This window comes from Sapajus apella, unplaced genomic scaffold, assembly GCF_009761245.1.
Source record: "Sapajus apella isolate SASKATOON/1434 unplaced genomic scaffold, GSC_monkey_1.0 scaffold42, whole genome shotgun sequence".
NCBI lineage: Eukaryota > Metazoa > Chordata > Mammalia > Primates > Cebidae > Sapajus > Sapajus apella.
In genome coordinates, this window is record NW_022436982.1 from 10,250,367 (window position 1) to 10,268,715 (window position 18,349).

Sequence of the window (18,349 nt, forward strand, 5' to 3'; positions counted from 1 at the left end):
TCTTTTATAAAGTTTAATGCTGATCATTAGAAATATTCTTAGATGCTGTGTAAACCAGTCCCCACTATAGAAAAGGAGAGGGCATGCAGGCAGCAATGTAAGTAAAGCTATGCTGAGGGCTTGCCATCTAGTAGTTGTTCTGTTAAAATACCTGCAGTACAATTCTGTGTTTGCGATGAGTGGCTGTTTTAATAGCCATGATGCTTAGAGTTCATGGCTTTTTTAGGGCATGGAAGTTTTAAAGCAGTTGTTAGGGGAACCATACATAGAATTTGCCAAAACAAAAAGCAGGATGAGGGGCAAACATGGAAATGAGCCTGAGAGGGATTGTGGGTTGTAGAAGGTGAGTGCACATGTAAAGACATGGATGTTTTGTTATGTAGGTGAGGGAAGGACACCAGAGGGTTTTGAGCAGAGCAGTTTTGGTCTTGACCTTGAGTATTTATTAAAAGATGAAGGTTTGCTTTGTATTTAAACTCTAGCATCTCAGCCAACCCTAGTGTTTTTCTGGTTTGTACAGTTTTTTTCTGTGATGGTACAAAGGGTAGAAATTTATAAATTGTCCTCTACAAAGTACCCCTCATTTAAAAACTTGTGTATATATATACATTCACTTCTCTTTTACCTTGAGCAGATGTGGAAAATTTAGAAGTAATAGTTTGAAGGACAGGCCTCACATTAACTGACCTACTTATGAGATGTTAGCCTAATAACTATTGTTTATCTGGACAAAAAAAAAATGAAAAAGTACATACCAGGAGTGAGGCAAAAATGGAAACATTGAGTTAAATTGTTCCTTTGCCTTTTAAAAAATACAGACTGACCAAGTACATGTTTTCTTAACTTCATTTTTAACTTGTGTTCTGGAAATTTCCAGAGCCACCTGTCAAGTTTTAATAGTATATTACATCTGATTATCAGCACCTCATCAATACATTTAAATAAAATTATTCCATCTATATTGAGTCCTGTTTACACAGTCCTTATTTGAAGTGAGAAGTGACAGATGACTTCTTGATTATTTGTACAATGCCTTTCCTGTGTTTTGTAGAATGCTCTCTTGTCAGCTTTAATTTTTTTCATACATAAAAAAAGTCTGTTGTGGTCTAGGGGATGTGAGTAGTACCCAAGTAAGGTCTGAATGTCCTGTCTTCAGGCCTCTTGTGTTACTTCTGTTCCTTCTAGCTACCTACAAAGCAAGAGTTGATCAGAATTCCCAAAGGGCAGTAACCAGGCATTCTTCCAGTTGACTGACTTTAGATATTTTCCCACAGTTGTTGGAGCAGAGGCAGAGCCTGCAAAGAGGGAAGGATGAGGAACAGGGTTCCTGGTGGCAGTGTCCCCAGCTTACTTCCTGCCTGTCAGCCACAGTGGGTAGTGATGGTGGAAGAGTCTCAACAGTTGACTGAACCCACCTTGCTTGGAATTCATGGGTCATTTTGTTACCTAAGCATGCTCCACAAGGGATGTCATAGCCCCTCGTGGCAGATGTTTTGAGAAGAAAACTGGGATCTGGAGTTTTCTCTCCTCATTAAGAGAAAACTGTCTTACTTATGACCAGTAAGAAAACTGGTCATACTTAGCAGATAAGTGAGTTAACATTGATTCAGTTATTTCTGTTGTAATGAGCAGTAAAATTATTATTACAGTAGTAACTTACTGAATTTGTTTTTTAGGTGGCTACTCATTCTTCAAGAAAGTTTTTCTGGTAGGTTCATGTAAGTCTTAGATGCCAGTTTAAAAATTACAGAAACATGCATTAACATTCATCTCTCTTTAAATTTGCATAAACTCTTTAGAAAAGCATGGATGGTACATTTTCTTTTACTTTGACTTCTGCCAGCCATTCTTATCATTACTTGTAGGGTCGTTTTCAGCCACATGTGCTACATTAGAAGTACTTGCGGTTGTTTTATTTCCAGAAGCGTCTTGACATGCTGCTGCTTTTGGGCAATGAGACAGGACTGTACGGTTTACACTTGAACAATTCCGGGGCTAGGGGTACCAGCCCCCACACAGTAAAAAGTCTAACTTTTGACTCCTCAGAAACCTAACTGTCAGTAGCCTAGTGTTGACTAGAAGCTTTACTGGTAATAAAGTCAATTATCACATATTTTGTATGTTACATGTATTACATATGGTGTTTTTACAATAAAGTATGCTAGAGAAAAGAAAATGTTGAGTGTCATAACGTAGAGAAAACTTATTTATTGTTCATTAAGTGGAAGTGGATCATCATAAAGATCTTCACCCTTGTCATCTTTATGTTGAGTAGGCTGAGGAAGAGGAGGGGTTGGTCTAAAATCCCTTAAGTGCACCCACACAGTTCAAACCCATGTTGTTCCAGGATTAATGGTATTTTAAAAACAGTACAGGAAATCTGATACTTGTCTCCTCTTCCTCCCTTCTGTGAAGAACTCTTGAATGCTGCAGTAGGACTTGGAGATGTAAGTCCTGGATTTGTGTTCTGTTCTTGGTTTCTTGATCAGGTGAGCTGTAAGAAGGGCAAGGAAAAATACAACTACGTAGTCCTGGGAACTGATAATTCAGAAGAAGTTTTACTTCCCAGTTTTGTTAAATGTCTATCTGTAAATTTGTGCCTTCCTTAACCAAATAACCCTATTCATATTCCTAGAAAGGATCATTGAGGGAAGCTCCTAACTTCATAGAATGAGGCGCAGTGGCCTTTTTGCCGAGACTAACTCAGCTGAGCCACATCCAGCCAGTGTGGGTTCTTGGAAATACTTTGGATGAGTTTCATGGGCTTTATTTTACGCCTGCATATTTGCATTTGCAGGTGATTTATATTCCTAAGTGCTTTGCTTTCAAGCTACCTGGCATTTGTCTTCTTTAGAAACTGTCAGTGGATGGTAAGGAAAAGGGCTTGGCACCTGTGATTGTTATGAGCTATGTAGGAAACCCTAATATGCCCAGTTTTGAGAACTATTTCAATTCGCTTTACACAGGAGACTCACAACACTTTAATGTTTATGTGGATCAGTGGGGTATGGTGGTTGATAAAAATGCAGATTTCTGCACCCTGACCAAGACTTATCAAATCTGATTATCTGCAGAGAGAGATTGAAGAAATTGTATTTCAACAGCTAGCACAGGTGATTCTTAAGCAGGTGGTGGTGTGACCTGAGGAACATTGTTCAATGGAGATCTTAATGATTTGCACTTAGGTAGGTCTGTGTTGCTTGCTTTAAATCTACTTGTAAATAATATGATTTTCATTTGTGTGTTACATCAAGCTATCTTGAATGGCTGGGATTCACTAATGTGTTTTTAATGAATATAGTGCTGGATTTAGCTAAGAAATAATGCATATTCTCACACACAATTTGCTCATTTTCAGAGCATTTGTGTGTCATTAAATACTTCAACATTACAATTACATTAGCATAATTTATTTGCTTCTGAGTATTTAGAGCATTTTCAGTCTGGTTCTTTGGGGCCCATCCATTTAAAATGGGTGTCCCCACTAGGCGAGGTGGCTGAGGTGAGCGGACCACCTGAGATCATGAGTTCAAGATCAGCTTGGTCAACATGGCGAAACCCCATCTCTACGAAAAAGTACAAAAATTAGCTGAGTATGGTGGCAAGTGCCTGTAATCCCAGCTACACGGGAGGCTGAGGCAGAGAGAATTGCTTGAACCTCAGAGGCTGAGGTTGCCCTAGCCGAGATCGCGCCACTGCACTCCAGCTTGGGTGACAGAGCGAGACTCCGTCTCAAAAACAAAAACAATACAAAACAAAAGAGTGTCTCATAGATATTGGGAGTTAAGTTATATGATCAAAGATGTTAGATTATGAAAGTGGCTTTTATAATTTAATAAAAATGTGCCTTACATTTATAGTCTGCCATCCACACCCCTCTTCCACCCCTTACCATTGTCTTGATATTTGAGCTCTGTAGCCAGGTCCTGAATAAATGGAAATTCGCTCCATTATAAGAGCTTCCACACATTTTATGCTGTAATTTTTTAAAGGAAAAAAATTTGCTATATGCAGCCTTAATTTAGAAACCTTTTGACCTGTAAACTGAATGTTGCCCCAAAGCTACATGAAAGCAGTGCATACTTTTGCCCAAAGGCCTAGAATGTTTTCCTACTGCTCAGTTGCAAAAATGAATTAATAAGAAACCAAGAAATTTTCTTCATGTTCTTCATTAAGTGATGTCTTGGGGAATTGTAAGATATGCATTGTCTACAAACTATCCTGGTGCACAAAGTCAAATGGACTGTGAAGGTGAGGGGTAAAAACACCTCTCTCACCTTTGTACTTTGTTCTTCGGAGCATTAAAGAACATTGATCTGCGCCAAGTGGCAAAGGGGATACTATTTGGCGGTTTAATTACAGTCAGTGAGTGTTATTGATGCTATCAATCAGCAAGACCCAGGGAAACGGCCTGGTGCCAAATCATTCAGTGTAATTAAATACCTCAGGACTAGATTCTCAAGGTGCTTCTGCAGATCTGAAGCCGGAGAACACTTTGTCTCAGAACAAAGATAAAGGTGGTTCTTCCCCTCCTCACTGCCCCTCTTTAAATTTCTGCAGGTGTTGTATAGATGGCAGTGATATAATGTCTTTATTGTGTACAGTGAAGGTTGTCCACATTTTTCTTAAAAGCTTTAAAAAATCTTCACAACTGTCAGACAAAGGGCTTCAGGAATACAGTAATTACTTTTTGTTAAAGCTGTTAGGGGGAATATACAGCTCAGGTGTCTAATAGATATTTGCCGAATGAAGAATCGTCTTTGAATGAGACTATTAGTCTTGCAAATCAGTTCATTTAAAAAAAACTTTCTCTGTGGTTGTTCTCTAATGTCTAATCATGTTGTGAGAGAAATATCTTGGTAGACTTAAAGTCATAAAACACTCACTAATGTTTCAGGGGTTATCCCCTTAAGTATTGAATAAATTTTTCATAGTTGTATAACTTAGGTCGGCTCCACAAAATATGTGTAGGTAAAACTTCTTTGGCTCTGTGGGGAGGGCTTTTAATGACCTTTCTGTTATTCTTTTTCCTTACTTTCTCCTTTATCATATGTGCCTCACACAAATTTCCATCTCAGCCTGTTAAATGCCATAAGCAATCTGCAGTGTTTGCTGTTACTGCTTTTTTAAACAGTTTCTACTGATTGAGGCTTACCAAAGACAGGCTGCCCTTGAAAGAAAGTGAGCTGGCTTCCTCACTTTTTTGTGTATGTGTACCTGAGTACATACATTAGATCCCTGACAATTGGGTCAAATCAGGGCCCAACACACTAAATCTTGGATAGCATATGGTTTACTTGTAATATAGATAAGGTTTGCAGATTGTGTTTTAAAACAGGTGTTTGAATGGGGATTGTTGAAATAAAATATCCTTTAAGAGGAAGGTTATTTGTTAGGAGTTTTTCTCTGGGTGTTCGAGGAATAATATATTTAAAATACATTAAAGATTTAGTAGAAGTGGTTATTTTATGTTCAAGACTTCCCTCTTCTTCCATTATACTATATGGAACCATAACAAGACCAGTAGGCCTGTCTCCAAGTTGGTAGGGAAGGTCGATAACTTTAAAAGATGTGTGTAGTGCTCCCCTTGCCCACAAAACAAAGGGCCAGGATGAACAAATGTAAAAATTTTTGAAAAATATGTAATTGCAAGTTGGTTTTGTTTTGTTTCGTTTCACTGAGACCATGTAATCTTGGCTGTACTGTGTTGGACAAGGAATATCTGTAATTAAAAAGTACTTAATTCCATAAACATTTTGAGTGCTTACTATGGGCCAGTTAACTTTGGTAGATGTTGGAACACATTAAAATAAGACAAGAGGTAGCCTTGTCCTTGATGTCATTGTGTAGTGGGGGAGACACACTTAGGTTTATATGATCATTATTTGGACATATGATAACGCAGAGTGCAATGAACATGGATATGCCACTTGTTGTCTAGAGTCCTCTGTAATGATTTCATAGGTGATAGTGTTTTACAAGCTAGGATTTATTGGGTGGAAAAAAGCAATGTATTATACCTAAGGGAGTGTCTCATCCAAAAGCACAGAGACCTTCACGTGATAATGTACCTTTTAGGAGAAGCTTACATCTGAACACCATAAAGTATACTTATTCTGTCATAGAATAACCTTCTATAAAAATGGCAGGAAAATTTGATTAAACCTTGCCCCATTTATAAGAGAAACTGTAGGAATGAATTTTGGGTAGATGAAGTAAATTGCTCGTAGAAACATATTTGCCTTGCTCTGCAAATATCCATGGAGACTTATGGGACTCATTTAAGTATTTACAAATGGTATCAAAATGAAGTTCTCTAAGCAGTATTTAGTTTAAAAACAGAGGAAATGATCATTATATTTTCATTACTGAATATATAAGTAGGTCAAAGAAGACTTGGGTTTCTGAACATTGTTGCAAAGCAGTTTTTCTTTTAGTTAGAGTACAAAGGGAAACTTACTGTAGATGGCATTTACATTTTACTTTACCACCACACTGATGTTGACTGTTCTCACCTAGGTTATGATGGGAAACTGTTTCTGTATTCTCCTTCCATACATTTTTGTCTGATAATACTTACCAACATTTAGATTGCCATTCCTCTGCTCATAAAAGTTTTACCCTGACATTAAAGAGAGCCCCCGACTCACTCTTCTAGTGTTTTCAGTGTCCTACAGAAATCTGTTCTGGCTCAGCTGGGCCCGTCATTGTTCAATATGCAAAACTAATTCTCCATGCGTTGGATTATTCTCTGCCTACACGGCCCTCTACCCGTCATTTACAAAGTTTTATTTGGCCATAAAATAAAAAATGTATTAAGTGGATAAAAATTTATTCACTGTACATTACCTTTCTCTTTTATTTGGTGGTGTGTTCTGAGGGCAACAAGATTTTAGTCTTTAGACAGCAACTTACAGAATGTTTTTATTTATAACCTCTGCATGAGGAAGCTTCTGTTGCTTATAATTATGAGACAGTGAAGACTTGCTCTATGTGCTCAAAGACGGAACAAGTCAGTGTAAGTGAAATTAAAAGTTGAAGTTCTTGGGGATTTTGTTTTGTTTTTAAATGCCAGCCTTAACTTTGGGTGTGTAGTTCAAAACTTGTTGGTAGGTGTCACTCTACATTGAAGATATGGTTGAGTGAAGGCTATGTAAAGGACTTAACAGCTTTTTGGTTTCATACAAAAAAACTACAAAGATTTAAGTAAAGGCATCCTTTTATGTGAGATTTTCTGCATAATGTCCACCTACCTATGTCTTATCATCCATTTCTCCTTTTCATATACTTCTCTTTTCTCAGATAATGAAGTGTCTGAAAGTCCTAGGGTGTTTAATTCGCCAAAATTGGCTTGATGAGAACCTTTTTTCTTTTTTTCACATTACCAACCAGTAGTGGTTGGTTTTTATCCTAAGACAGCTGCAGTTTCTTTATGCCAGCCAGTGTGTAGTCCTTCTTTAGTTTAACATTCTAACTCAGCATTTTAATCTATTGACAGTGCCTTAGGCATACTAGCTATTCAAATACTACACAAATTATTTCTTAAGTATATTTTTGGAGATAAACTTGCCATGGTTATCTTGATAGTATGGCATCTGTTGGAGATGTCATTTGGTCAAATTTTAGAATCCTGAAAGACCCCTTAAGCCATTGCTGTAGAATGGGTTTCTAACAGTTGGATAAGTACATCTGATTTTCTGCAAGCCAATTTAGCCTGCATTGTTTTCAGTGAAGCAGCAAAAGCCAGGTGGTTTGGGCAAATGCCACAACTTCTAATCATCTTGCTTGAGAGGTATTTCAGAAAAGCCACCTGCTCTAGGCCATGGAATATATATTCAAGTATTAGAGTCCCTGCTTGGTGGGCGGGACTATATAAGATAGGCATCATATAAGACTTAGCTTCAACCCTCTAGGAGTATAAAACTTGGTAATATAAAAGCTTTGAACTGCGATACTATTAACATGGGACGAAGCTTTCAGTCTAGTTCTCTGGCCGTATTTAAGAAGGCACAAACCCATCTGAGTACTGACTACTAAGTACTGAGATTTTTCTTTTAGTCCCTGTAATGTATTCATAGCATATTTAAGGAAAGTATCTAAAGTGAAAGTTTTATAGTGGTACTTGCTAGTGTAGCCTCTTCAGTATTTTTTTTTTAAGTGGAAAATCATATTGAATCATCAAGTGTCTGATTGCATGATGGCTTGCAACATATTCCACATGTACAAACATACACATAATCTTCACCTGAAGATAGAAATTATTCCATGAAGTTCATTTATTATTTCTGCTCCTGTCTCTTCAAAATAGTACTTCTCATTTCACATCTTACTTTACTGGCTTAGGTTCTAACAGTTCTCCACAAAAGAGAATTGAGGCAGTGGGAGGCTTAATGTATAACAGCTTGATGGGAGAAATAAAATCTTGGGGACTTACTGTTGGCCCATTTAAAGATGTTGAATGTTTGCTCTCTGCATGTCAGTAAGACAGCTGCTTCCTTATGTTCCCTCCATCCAGGCTGCAGGCTTCCCAGCACACTCATCTGCTGTCATCTTACAAAATACTTGGAATATTCAAGAATTAACTGTAATAATTATCATCCTGGATTTGGAAGAAGCCTCATTTATATATGTAATTTTTTAACTGCTTCTGTGTTAGAGTACATAGATTGTTCTTTTGCCAAGTCTTCTCCTCTGTGTCATCTTTCCTGTCCTCAAATGTAATAGTATTCCTTGAGTTTTTGTTATGTAAATTGGAGATGATGATAAGACCTAATCCATAGACTTGTTGGGTGCAGCAATTGAATTAACATATGTAACATATACAGAACAGTGTCTGGCACATGGTAAACACTTATTAAATGTTAGGGGCTATCATTTTCTGAATTGTTTCATATGTATGTATATAAAATCATATGATTAAAACATGGTTCCCAAGCTCTGTGCTAATATTGTTTTATTTAATACTTGTAAGGTTTCCATAAAGTAAGTACTATGATTAACATCAAATTACAAATAAAGAAATAGAAGACGTAAGGTGATGATTCTAAAGCTATATAACTGGTAAGTGACAGAGCCCAGACCTGGGCCTAGCTCTGTGTGACTCCATACCATATGTTTTTACTCCTTAACATTGGAGGGTTCTGATCGAAACATTTCATTTGATTCTAACCATTAGTTCATAGTATGCCAGAACTTCACCAGTGATAATGTATTCTCTTCTAATTTTTCTAAGATTTTTTTATCTTTAAACTGCTGCTAAGCTAACTCATGTTTGCCTCAGTTCCAGCCTATTCACATTACTTAATATTTATTATGTGGCCAAATAAATGTAGGCTCATTTCTGAAGTTAAAAGAAAGTAAGGGAGTTAGCATTCTTAACCACTACTAAAAATTTTCTAATGCAGAGAGGGCAGGAATAGATTCTTTGGGGGCTATAGCCAAAACTCTCACCTATTTTTTAATAATCCTTTAGTGCAGTTACCTTCTAAAGTCTGAAAAGGCTAAGCAAATATACAGGATTGTAAATGGATTGTGGAACATTTTGATTGACAGGCTTAGACATGGACTGACTAGTCTACTGCTACTACCATAGTGAATTTGATTTCACTGCCTCCACCTGAGATGCCATATCCGCTACCATTGTTTAACTGTGTTTTATTTTCTGTTAATTTTTTTACCTGCAGAGATACTTAAGAAGCTGGAAGGTATTTGTGGCCTAAGTTGCATTTCAAGAATATCTTTACCCAATATCCCATTTGCCTTTCCTAGTGTGAGATGTCCTTGTTGGACCAACTTCATACTACAACCAAGGAGAAACAGCAATAAAAGGGCAGAAGTGACCTACCAGTTGTACTTCAATAAAAAAGAGAGGCCTGTCAGGGCAGCCTATTAAGACCCTCATTTAATTGATACACATGGATGCAGCTGTTCGGGTAGCATTTAATAAACCTCACTCAGTGTAGTTTGTCAGAGGCTGTTTAAGATGTGTGAAAAAGGAGGTCTAATTTGTCAAGTCTGTACATTATGATTAGTTGCATGATGAAGATCTTGAAGCCAACATACTTTTTATTTTTCTGTGGCAATTCAGTAGTTTTATTACTGTCTTTTAGCAATGTCATAGATTCCTGGCTTCCTCTTTAAGTTGAAGCTAACATAAACTGCCTTGACTTTTATTTTATGACGCTTTGCTAAAACTTGTTGTGAAACTGAGAAGTCTCCCCAGTATAAACAACCAGATACTATTCTCTTTTCCTGTTAAATGGTTTGTAATTTTATAAAAGGGAAGAGACACTTCTATCAAAAAGATGCTGGCTAGTCAGTACACTTTAATTGGAAAATGCTGGTCTCGGGATTCTTAGTTTGATTTTATTTTTTCTCTTCCAACTCCCAAACAATTAAAATTTTTCTATAACATCTCCTAAATAATTCTTAGGCATTACTATAGAGGAAATATATAATAACTGTCCTAAGACAGTTATTTTGGTGTGTTTTATATTTGCTTCTGTGTATACTAGAAAATATTCTGTGTAGCAAAGCTAAGGTTCTTTCTTGGAATAGTTCTTATTTCTCCTTGGAAATGTCTGATTATCTTCCCAGTCACTATCATTTCGCAGGAAAGTTTTATGATTTTGAAGACTATGTTTGCCGCTAATGGCATAATGAAAAACCCGTGATGAAGAGCTAAGACCTCCTGAGTCCTACATGCAGCTCTTTTTCTTTGTGTCTTTGGACACGTTACTTTACCTTTCTGTGCCTCAGTCTTGCTCTTTCCCAAATAGAAAGAAATTGGACTAAATGATAACTATATTTTCTTTTTGCTCCAAAATTAAGACCCCCTCCCCACACCCATCAGCAGCATGTTATTATGTTATTTTGTTGAAGATTGTGTCGCCTCTGGGAACTTGAATTCCCAGTTTGAGAAATAAAACTTTATTTTTGAAATGTTTAATGGAATTTTTATTCTAGACTGTACACAAAGTACCATTGCCTATAATGTTTGGTATATTACAAAGGTTGTAGCTTCTGTTAACTTTTAAACAGTATTTCAAAAATAAACTCTCAATTTAGTGTGTGATTATAAATCATCTTCATTGCAATAAATGTGTGGTAGGTACCAGGATGTACAAAGTAGGATGATGACAAGGTTTCTTATTTCAAGGGGTTAAGTCAGCGTCAAGACAGCGTTAAGAGACAAGTACATTTTGGTCGAGTCAGTCTTTTAAGAGAACAAGGCATATAATGCAGTGTGGGTTCAGGTAAGAAGTACCTAACTCAGACTGTAGTGGAGAGGACTGATTAGTGTTGACTTGAGGACGAGGTGATACCCATGCAGTGTCTGAAATGACTGAAATTTAGCTGATTGGAAGGAGAGCAGTTTATTTTTAACACAGAAAAGGGAGAGCAGGAAGCTTGGAAAACTACTGAAGGTTTTGTATGCTTATAGAAAAGGTAGCCAGTGCTCTGAGCATAAAGGACTAAGAATACTAAAATGGATCTGAAAGTTTTAGGGGGCCCTTGAGGGAATTTAAGTTGAGAATGACATTATCAAATATATTCCATGGTATCTTTGAACTTCTCACTTGAATTACAGCAATTGTTTAGTGTTAAAACATTCAACAAATTCAGTTGAAATAAAATTTGAGGTTCCAGATGTATTTCCCACTGATAGTTTTCTAAATTCTTTATCTTTGAATATTCATTAGAGGTAACTGCTGTAACCTTTAATACCTTTTATAAAATTTCCTGTTAGATGTGATTCTTTTAGCTCTAACGACTTTGCTGGAGCTAATATTTACTTTCTTTTTATCTTAGGCTTATTCATTCTTGACCTGTTGTGAAATATGCCCTTCCTTACTAAAAAGTTCACATTGTACTGTGATACGTGTATGCCTTGATATATGTTTGAGACTCATTCCTGGTAGGATTTTGTATTTAGAAGCAGATCAAAGTACACATCTTCCTTTTGGGTGAATTTTGAGGTTTGTAGTTTCAGCTGTGGCCAGAGATCTCCTCCTCCTGTGTTACACTTCTGAGCTCATTTGGAGGATCCAGTGTAGTCAACTGTCTAGATAGCCATGATGCTGCCACATGACCTTTGCTACTGCCTACTTAGAGCTAGAGCTAACTTTGAGTTATAGTGTCATTTTTCACATAGTTCCATGAAGACTTCATCTTTAAAAAATATGAACAGCAATTAACTATCCATTTAAATAGGCATAACTGTGACCATTTAACTGGAGAGATTGAATGGAGCTTTTTGAAAAAAAGTCTAAAGTGGCAGGTGTCTAATTTTCAGGTTTAATGTTTGTAGTCCTGGATTAGTAATTGACAAGTGATAAAAATTGTTCAGTGGTGATCTCAGTGGGTGACTTCTCAAATATTCGTAGTTTAAGAAAGGGGGAACTTCTTTGTTCATTTATGGACCTTATCACTTTAATGTGTTGGTATTAACGTCCCCTGTCACTGATCTTTCCATCGATGAATCAGAAAGGAGAGCAGTTGTGTGTTTGGACAAAAGCTTGTCGAGGGACTTATGAAAGTGATGCATTAGGACTTTAAAGATTGCTGTGTACATTTAATAAAGTACTAATTCTTATTCAAAAGGTGCTTTTGTTTCTTTGTCTATTTTGAATAACTTGGGTTTTGATAGCCCACTCCTAGTATTTGTGTTACTCGTCTTTGCATTTTATTGTATAATTTGTTTTAGCTGCTGCTGAAGACATGAGCTTTGAATTACAAGGAATACAGTATATTTCAAACTATTTCATTTTCAAGACATAATTAAATATATTTTTATCTTTATTTTGTCCAGTCTAGGTTTGTTTGTGAAGAACAATTTGAGAAGCCATGGGCTAGAGCATTTACTTGCCTGTAGTAGCAAGTACTTACTGCCTCTCCTCCCGCTCCCCTTCCCATCCCCCTTCCCATCCCCCTCCTCTCCCCTCCCCTTCCCATCCCCCTCCTCTCCCCTCCCCTTCCCATCCCCCTCCTCTCCCCTCCCCTTCCCATCCCCCTCCTCTCCCCTCCCCCTCCCATCCCCCTTCCCCCTCCCCTCTCCCCCTCCCTTCCCCTCCTCCCTCCTCCACCTTCCCGCTCCTCTCCCTCCCCTTCCCCCTCTTCTCCCCTCCCCTTCCCTCCCCTCTCCTTCCCTCTCCTCCCCTCCCCTCCCCTCATATAATCTCAATATTGCTTGTGTTTATTATATCACTTGTAGGATTAAGAGAAATTTCAGAATAAACCTGAGTTTAAAATTGCTATCTTTGGAGTAGATTGGTGTTCAGTGTTGTACTCCATGTATCATCTTTAAATATTTAAATTGCAGACTCTTTGGCTGCCTCTTAAATTAGATCCTTCACTTAGTAGTTTTGACATTTCATAACCTTGCTCCTCATGCATTAAATATTCACCTGTTTAAGTGGCAGTGAAAATTTAAAATCCAAACCCATATATGAATCCAGCAAATGTAGATTGGAGAACAGCTTGCAGGTGCAGAAAGAGGCTGTCTTTACCTCAGTAGGACATATGCTGGAAGTCCATTGTATTGAAGCATTTATAATACAGAATTTGTCATTTAAAGCAAACCCTCTCTTGGGTGTTCTTCAAGGGAATTTAGTTTTGAAGAACCAAAAAGATACTTAACACTTTCTGAAGATAGCCCATGCATCATTCCCTAGGTGCGTAAGAAGGCATCTGTACAAGATCTAAATCCACAGGGGGAAGAAAAATCAGAATGAAGAAGGTTGCTGATAATTGTCAGATACAAAATTTGGTTTGGTAACTGATTTGAATCTCCAGAATGCTAGTCCTTATTCCACTCAGCCTTCTTCCCACTTTGGTCTAAGTACATTTTTTATTTATAGTATTTTGAGATGGAACAAGAAATGTTTTCCAGGAAAGCAGTATGTTGATGACAGTGATACCCTTGATAGTGGAAGGGAAAGGAAGCTGTTTTAATTTTAAGAAGAGTCAGTAAAAGGGATTGGGTGGGTCCTTGAGCATTGGTCTGGGAGGAAGGAGAAGGCAGTTACCCTTTCTTACGTCTTAATTTCCTCAAAGTGAGTAGAAATGGCATTGCTTACTTCTGAGAATTAGTAACAAAAGTTTAAAATTCTAATGATGTTATGTAGTTTCTCTGGTTAATTAGTGGTGACTTTTCTTTAAAAAAGTTACTCTTAAAAAATATTAATGGAGCTGGGCATGGTGGCTCATACCCGTAATCCCGGCAGTTGATCCCGAGGCAGGCAGATCACCTGAAGTCAGGCATTCAAGACCAGCTGGCCAACATGGTGAGACCCCATCTCTACTAAAAATACAAAAAAACTTAGCCAGCCTGGTGGTTGTATGTCTGTAATCCCAGCTACTTGGAAGGCTGAGGCAGGAGAATCGCGTGAACCCAGGAGGCGGAGGTTACGGTGAGCTGAGATCATACCACTACACTCCAGCCTGAGCATCAGAGTGAGACTCTGTCTCAAAAAAGAAAAAGAAAAAAATTTCTAGCAATATCCTGTTGTCAATGCCCAATTTCTGTGTGTGCCTTTAAGAAACAGCCACAATTCCTTTAATTTTTCCTAACTCTTAGAACAAGTGAACGGAAACACTCAATTACCATAGTGTGGTATTATGGAAGGAAAACTGGATGAGACCAGGACACGGAGTGAGGAACACCTGAGTTTGAACCTGGTGGAAGTCAACATAGGCATGTTATTTACATTGTCTATGCCTGTTTCCGCTGCTATAAAATATTAATATGTATGCTGCTTACCTCATGGGATTGTTGTGAGGCACAGACAAAATACTGTAGTTTGTGAAAAAACCTTGTAAATGGTGAAGTCTCATAAGCCCCTAAATGTAAGTTTAACATTCAACATTGTTACCAACATAAGTTTATATATAATCTAATCACTTCTGTCCTGCCTATGGTAGTAGAAAATGGTCCTTTGACAATGCTACTGAAAGATACTGTTTTGAGAAGTTTTGTCTTAGAGCCTTTTTAACGTGGCTGGGAACTAAAGATGTAATATAAACTGAAGAGTGGACATTGGGGAAAAAAATCACATAACTCACCTAGGTATGTTTTCAAAGCCTTTATATAAGCACTAAATATAAACCCATTTTCCTAAATATATTTTAGGGTGACTTTTAAGACACACTACCCACACTCATTTGAATTGCACAAAGCAGTGAATGTCACTGCTTGAGTAAATTATTCTAGAACGTTGTAATGGACCCAGGTTTCCCTCTACTTTAATGGGCTGGGTATTTACCTAAATTTTCAAATGCATGTAGAGGTAAACAATATTTATAATGTCACATAGGTTTTAGACTCTGAAGCTTTTCGTGTGGATTAGAAGTTATTTAATTATTCCTAATGGCCATACAAAGAAGGTAGAATTGTGGTAATAAGCTTGAACAACTCAATTCTAAGTTCACAGAGCCAGTAATATATTAAACCTAGTTTTGAGCCCAGGCACACTGATTAGCCATTACCTCTAGCCACATTTCCACTGCCTCCTGTGGCACTTGATTTCATGCAGAGCCTGTCTACTGCTGCTGCTTGCTTCATCAGTCTTTGGAAGTTAGCCTCGTTGGAGAATGTGTAGATGCCTGCCCTGGATCCTATGGGACATGGCTCTTCATAATGGGAGTACTTGAGTCACATGATCTGGAACAGAGTAACAGCTGACTTGTTGAGCACTCCCTCTTGTGGAAATAAAACCATAGAATCTTACATAGGGATGGAGGTCCCAACTGCTGCGGTTTCAGCTTTCCTGTATGATTGAGAATCTTACACCAGAAAAGAAATTAGGTTTTCATTGATTCATATTACTGAATGTATATACAATTCATTGGCCTTGTTTCATCAGTTTATAGCAGTTCCAAGACTTGATTCCATCTAACTTACATTAATCACTTGAAATTGGCTGTTTGGTTTTCATTTACATTTAAATTCCCCGATCTTCATTGTTCTTAAGTATTTAGGCAAAGAGGGAAAAAAAATGTAGTACATGAATAGTTACCTATGTTCTCTCCACCACTATTCCAAATTCTTTGTTTCTGTAGGATAGACAGTGCTAATGTAACTTCCAGATATAGCCTTTGGAACAACAGGTATATTTTCACTTATTAATAAGCACACTGCTTGAATAAAGAGAAGCATTAAATGTTAACAATGTTGGGTCAGGGGTGTGAAAGATAATGAGAGCTTTATAGAGTAGTATAAAATCTGGCTTATGTTTTTTTCTGGAACGCCAAAACAAAAGTGACAACAGAGAGCTGTGGGCATAATTCAAATTATGGAGAAAATGTTTGGTGTTTCATACTAAAAGTTACTTAAAATTTAGTGTAAATTTGGAAAGTTTTGTTTTTTTTTTAAACTGAATTTAAAGTGAGTACCAGTGATAAAATGAGCAGGTAGTAGTTACCACTATACCTCAGCAAATTAACCCTAGATCCATTGATATTTTTAAGGAATAATCTGGAAGATGGGGTATGTTGTGAAATTTCTGACACTTGCAGTAGGCTAGTCCAGAGCATTACAGTTAAACCAAAGGGAAAGTGGTTTCAGGAATAGCTCATGAAACTAAATATTGGCAAAGATAGGTTATAGGCAGAGAGAGCCATGAGTTACAATGGGGGCAGGAGATCCGGATGACTTGAACTGATCCTTAAATGCCCTGGTTCAGTAAGCTGTTGTGGATCTGCATGATCAGTGCGGTATTATTGGATGGGCTTTATTCACCAAATACATTAGCATCTATCACATGCCAGGCATTCACTAGGCATTCAGGATCCGTGATGAGCAAGAACGATGTGGTTTCTTCTTTCATGGAATTTACATGAGGAATGATGATTATAATCAAGTACACACAGAACTAGTTTGTCTTTCATCCTTGTGGGATTTTGTTTGCCATATCTCAAAGACCTAAAACTTTTCAAAGAGTACATACAGTGGCGGGTAAAGTTAAAGGGACTTAAGACCCTTTGAAAATTAAGATTAAAAAGATCTGTGGATGAGAAGACAGCAGACAAAGGATAGTGAGGGCTTGTTCATACATTTCAATTTCTGGGACTTTACGGACAATTATATGGCATATGTCAAAAGAAGAGCATACTTACTGATAAGGGTGAAATTTTTTTTTTTTTTTTTTTTTTTAAGAAATGTACAATACCACCTACACAGATGGGAGAGGCTGGAAAACAAAAATCTCTTCAGTAAATTTGGAATCTTAAAATGATTAGGCCTAAATCCCTACTCTAGGGCAGGTGTCCCCAACCCCTGACCGTGGACCCGTACTGGTCTGTGGCCTGTTAGGAAGCAGGTCACACAGCCATAGGTGAACAGCAGGCGAGCTAGCATTCCTGTGTGAGCTCTGCCTCCTGTCCGATTAGCTGTGGCATTGATTGTCATAGGGGCACGAACGCTATTTTGAACTGCACATTCGAGGGATCTAGATTGTGCGCTTTTTATGAGAATCTGCATTCCCCACCCCGGTCCATGGAAAAATTGTCTTCCACAAAATCAGTCCCTGGTGCCAGAAAGGTTGGGGACCACTACTCTAGGGGGTTGGCCTCACAGAGGACAAGTTGTTACCATGAATAGTACTGTGCTATATGCATCACTAGTCTGTTTTAGTGTAAACTGGGAAAGGCATTTTTTTTTTTTTAAACTGGATTAAAGGTGGGTATTAATGATAAAATGAGCAGGCAGTCATTATCATATCATTGTACCTCAGCAAATCAATCCCAGACACATTGGCCATTTTTAGGAATAATCTGGAGGATGGGGTATATTGTGAAATTTCTGTCCCTTGCAGTAGTCTGGTCCAGAACATTACAGATACTCTTCCCTCTCCACCCAGGGGAGAGTGAATGAGAGTACTACTTCCCATGTGTCTAGAATTTTCCCAGAAATGAATAAAGCAGTTAGCTCCCGGCATGCTTGAGCTTTGTGTTGTACGCTCTTTATGGGAAAGTTACTGAGGCAGTCTCACCGAGCTTCTAAAGGGAGGTGAGTGAGCATGCATATACATTTAATTTTATTTTCCTTTTCCAGGTTTCCTATGCTCGCCCAAGTTCGGCTTCTATCAGAGATGCAAATTTATATGTCAGCGGACTTCCGAAAACTATGACTCAGAAGGAGTTGGAACAGCTTTTTTCACAATATGGACGCATTATTACTTCTCGTATTCTTGTCGACCAGGTCACTGGTAAGTAGACAGCCACTCCGGACAGTCTTTCCCTGTCTGTGACTAGCTGATGGTGAAATATTCTGTCTTTCCATGTAGCAGTGTTGCCTCTAGAACACATCAAAGGTGTATGTGAGCCAGAAAATGCAATTTTCTGCTGGAAT

General features: G+C 37.8%; 1 protein-coding gene across 29 annotated transcripts in view; it reads left to right on the forward strand.

Moving 5' to 3' along the window:
- The window catches only part of ELAVL2 (ELAV like RNA binding protein 2), a 155,856-nt gene that overhangs the window by 123,238 nt on the left and 14,269 nt on the right, over positions 1-18,349 (forward strand). For all 29 annotated transcript variants that reach the window (XM_032300036.1, XM_032300039.1, XM_032300041.1 and 26 more), the window contains one exon: positions 18,053-18,206. In XM_032300036.1, the coding sequence (XP_032155927.1) occupies positions 18,053-18,206 (154 nt within the window). The remainder of the gene's footprint in view (positions 1-18,052; positions 18,207-18,349) is intronic.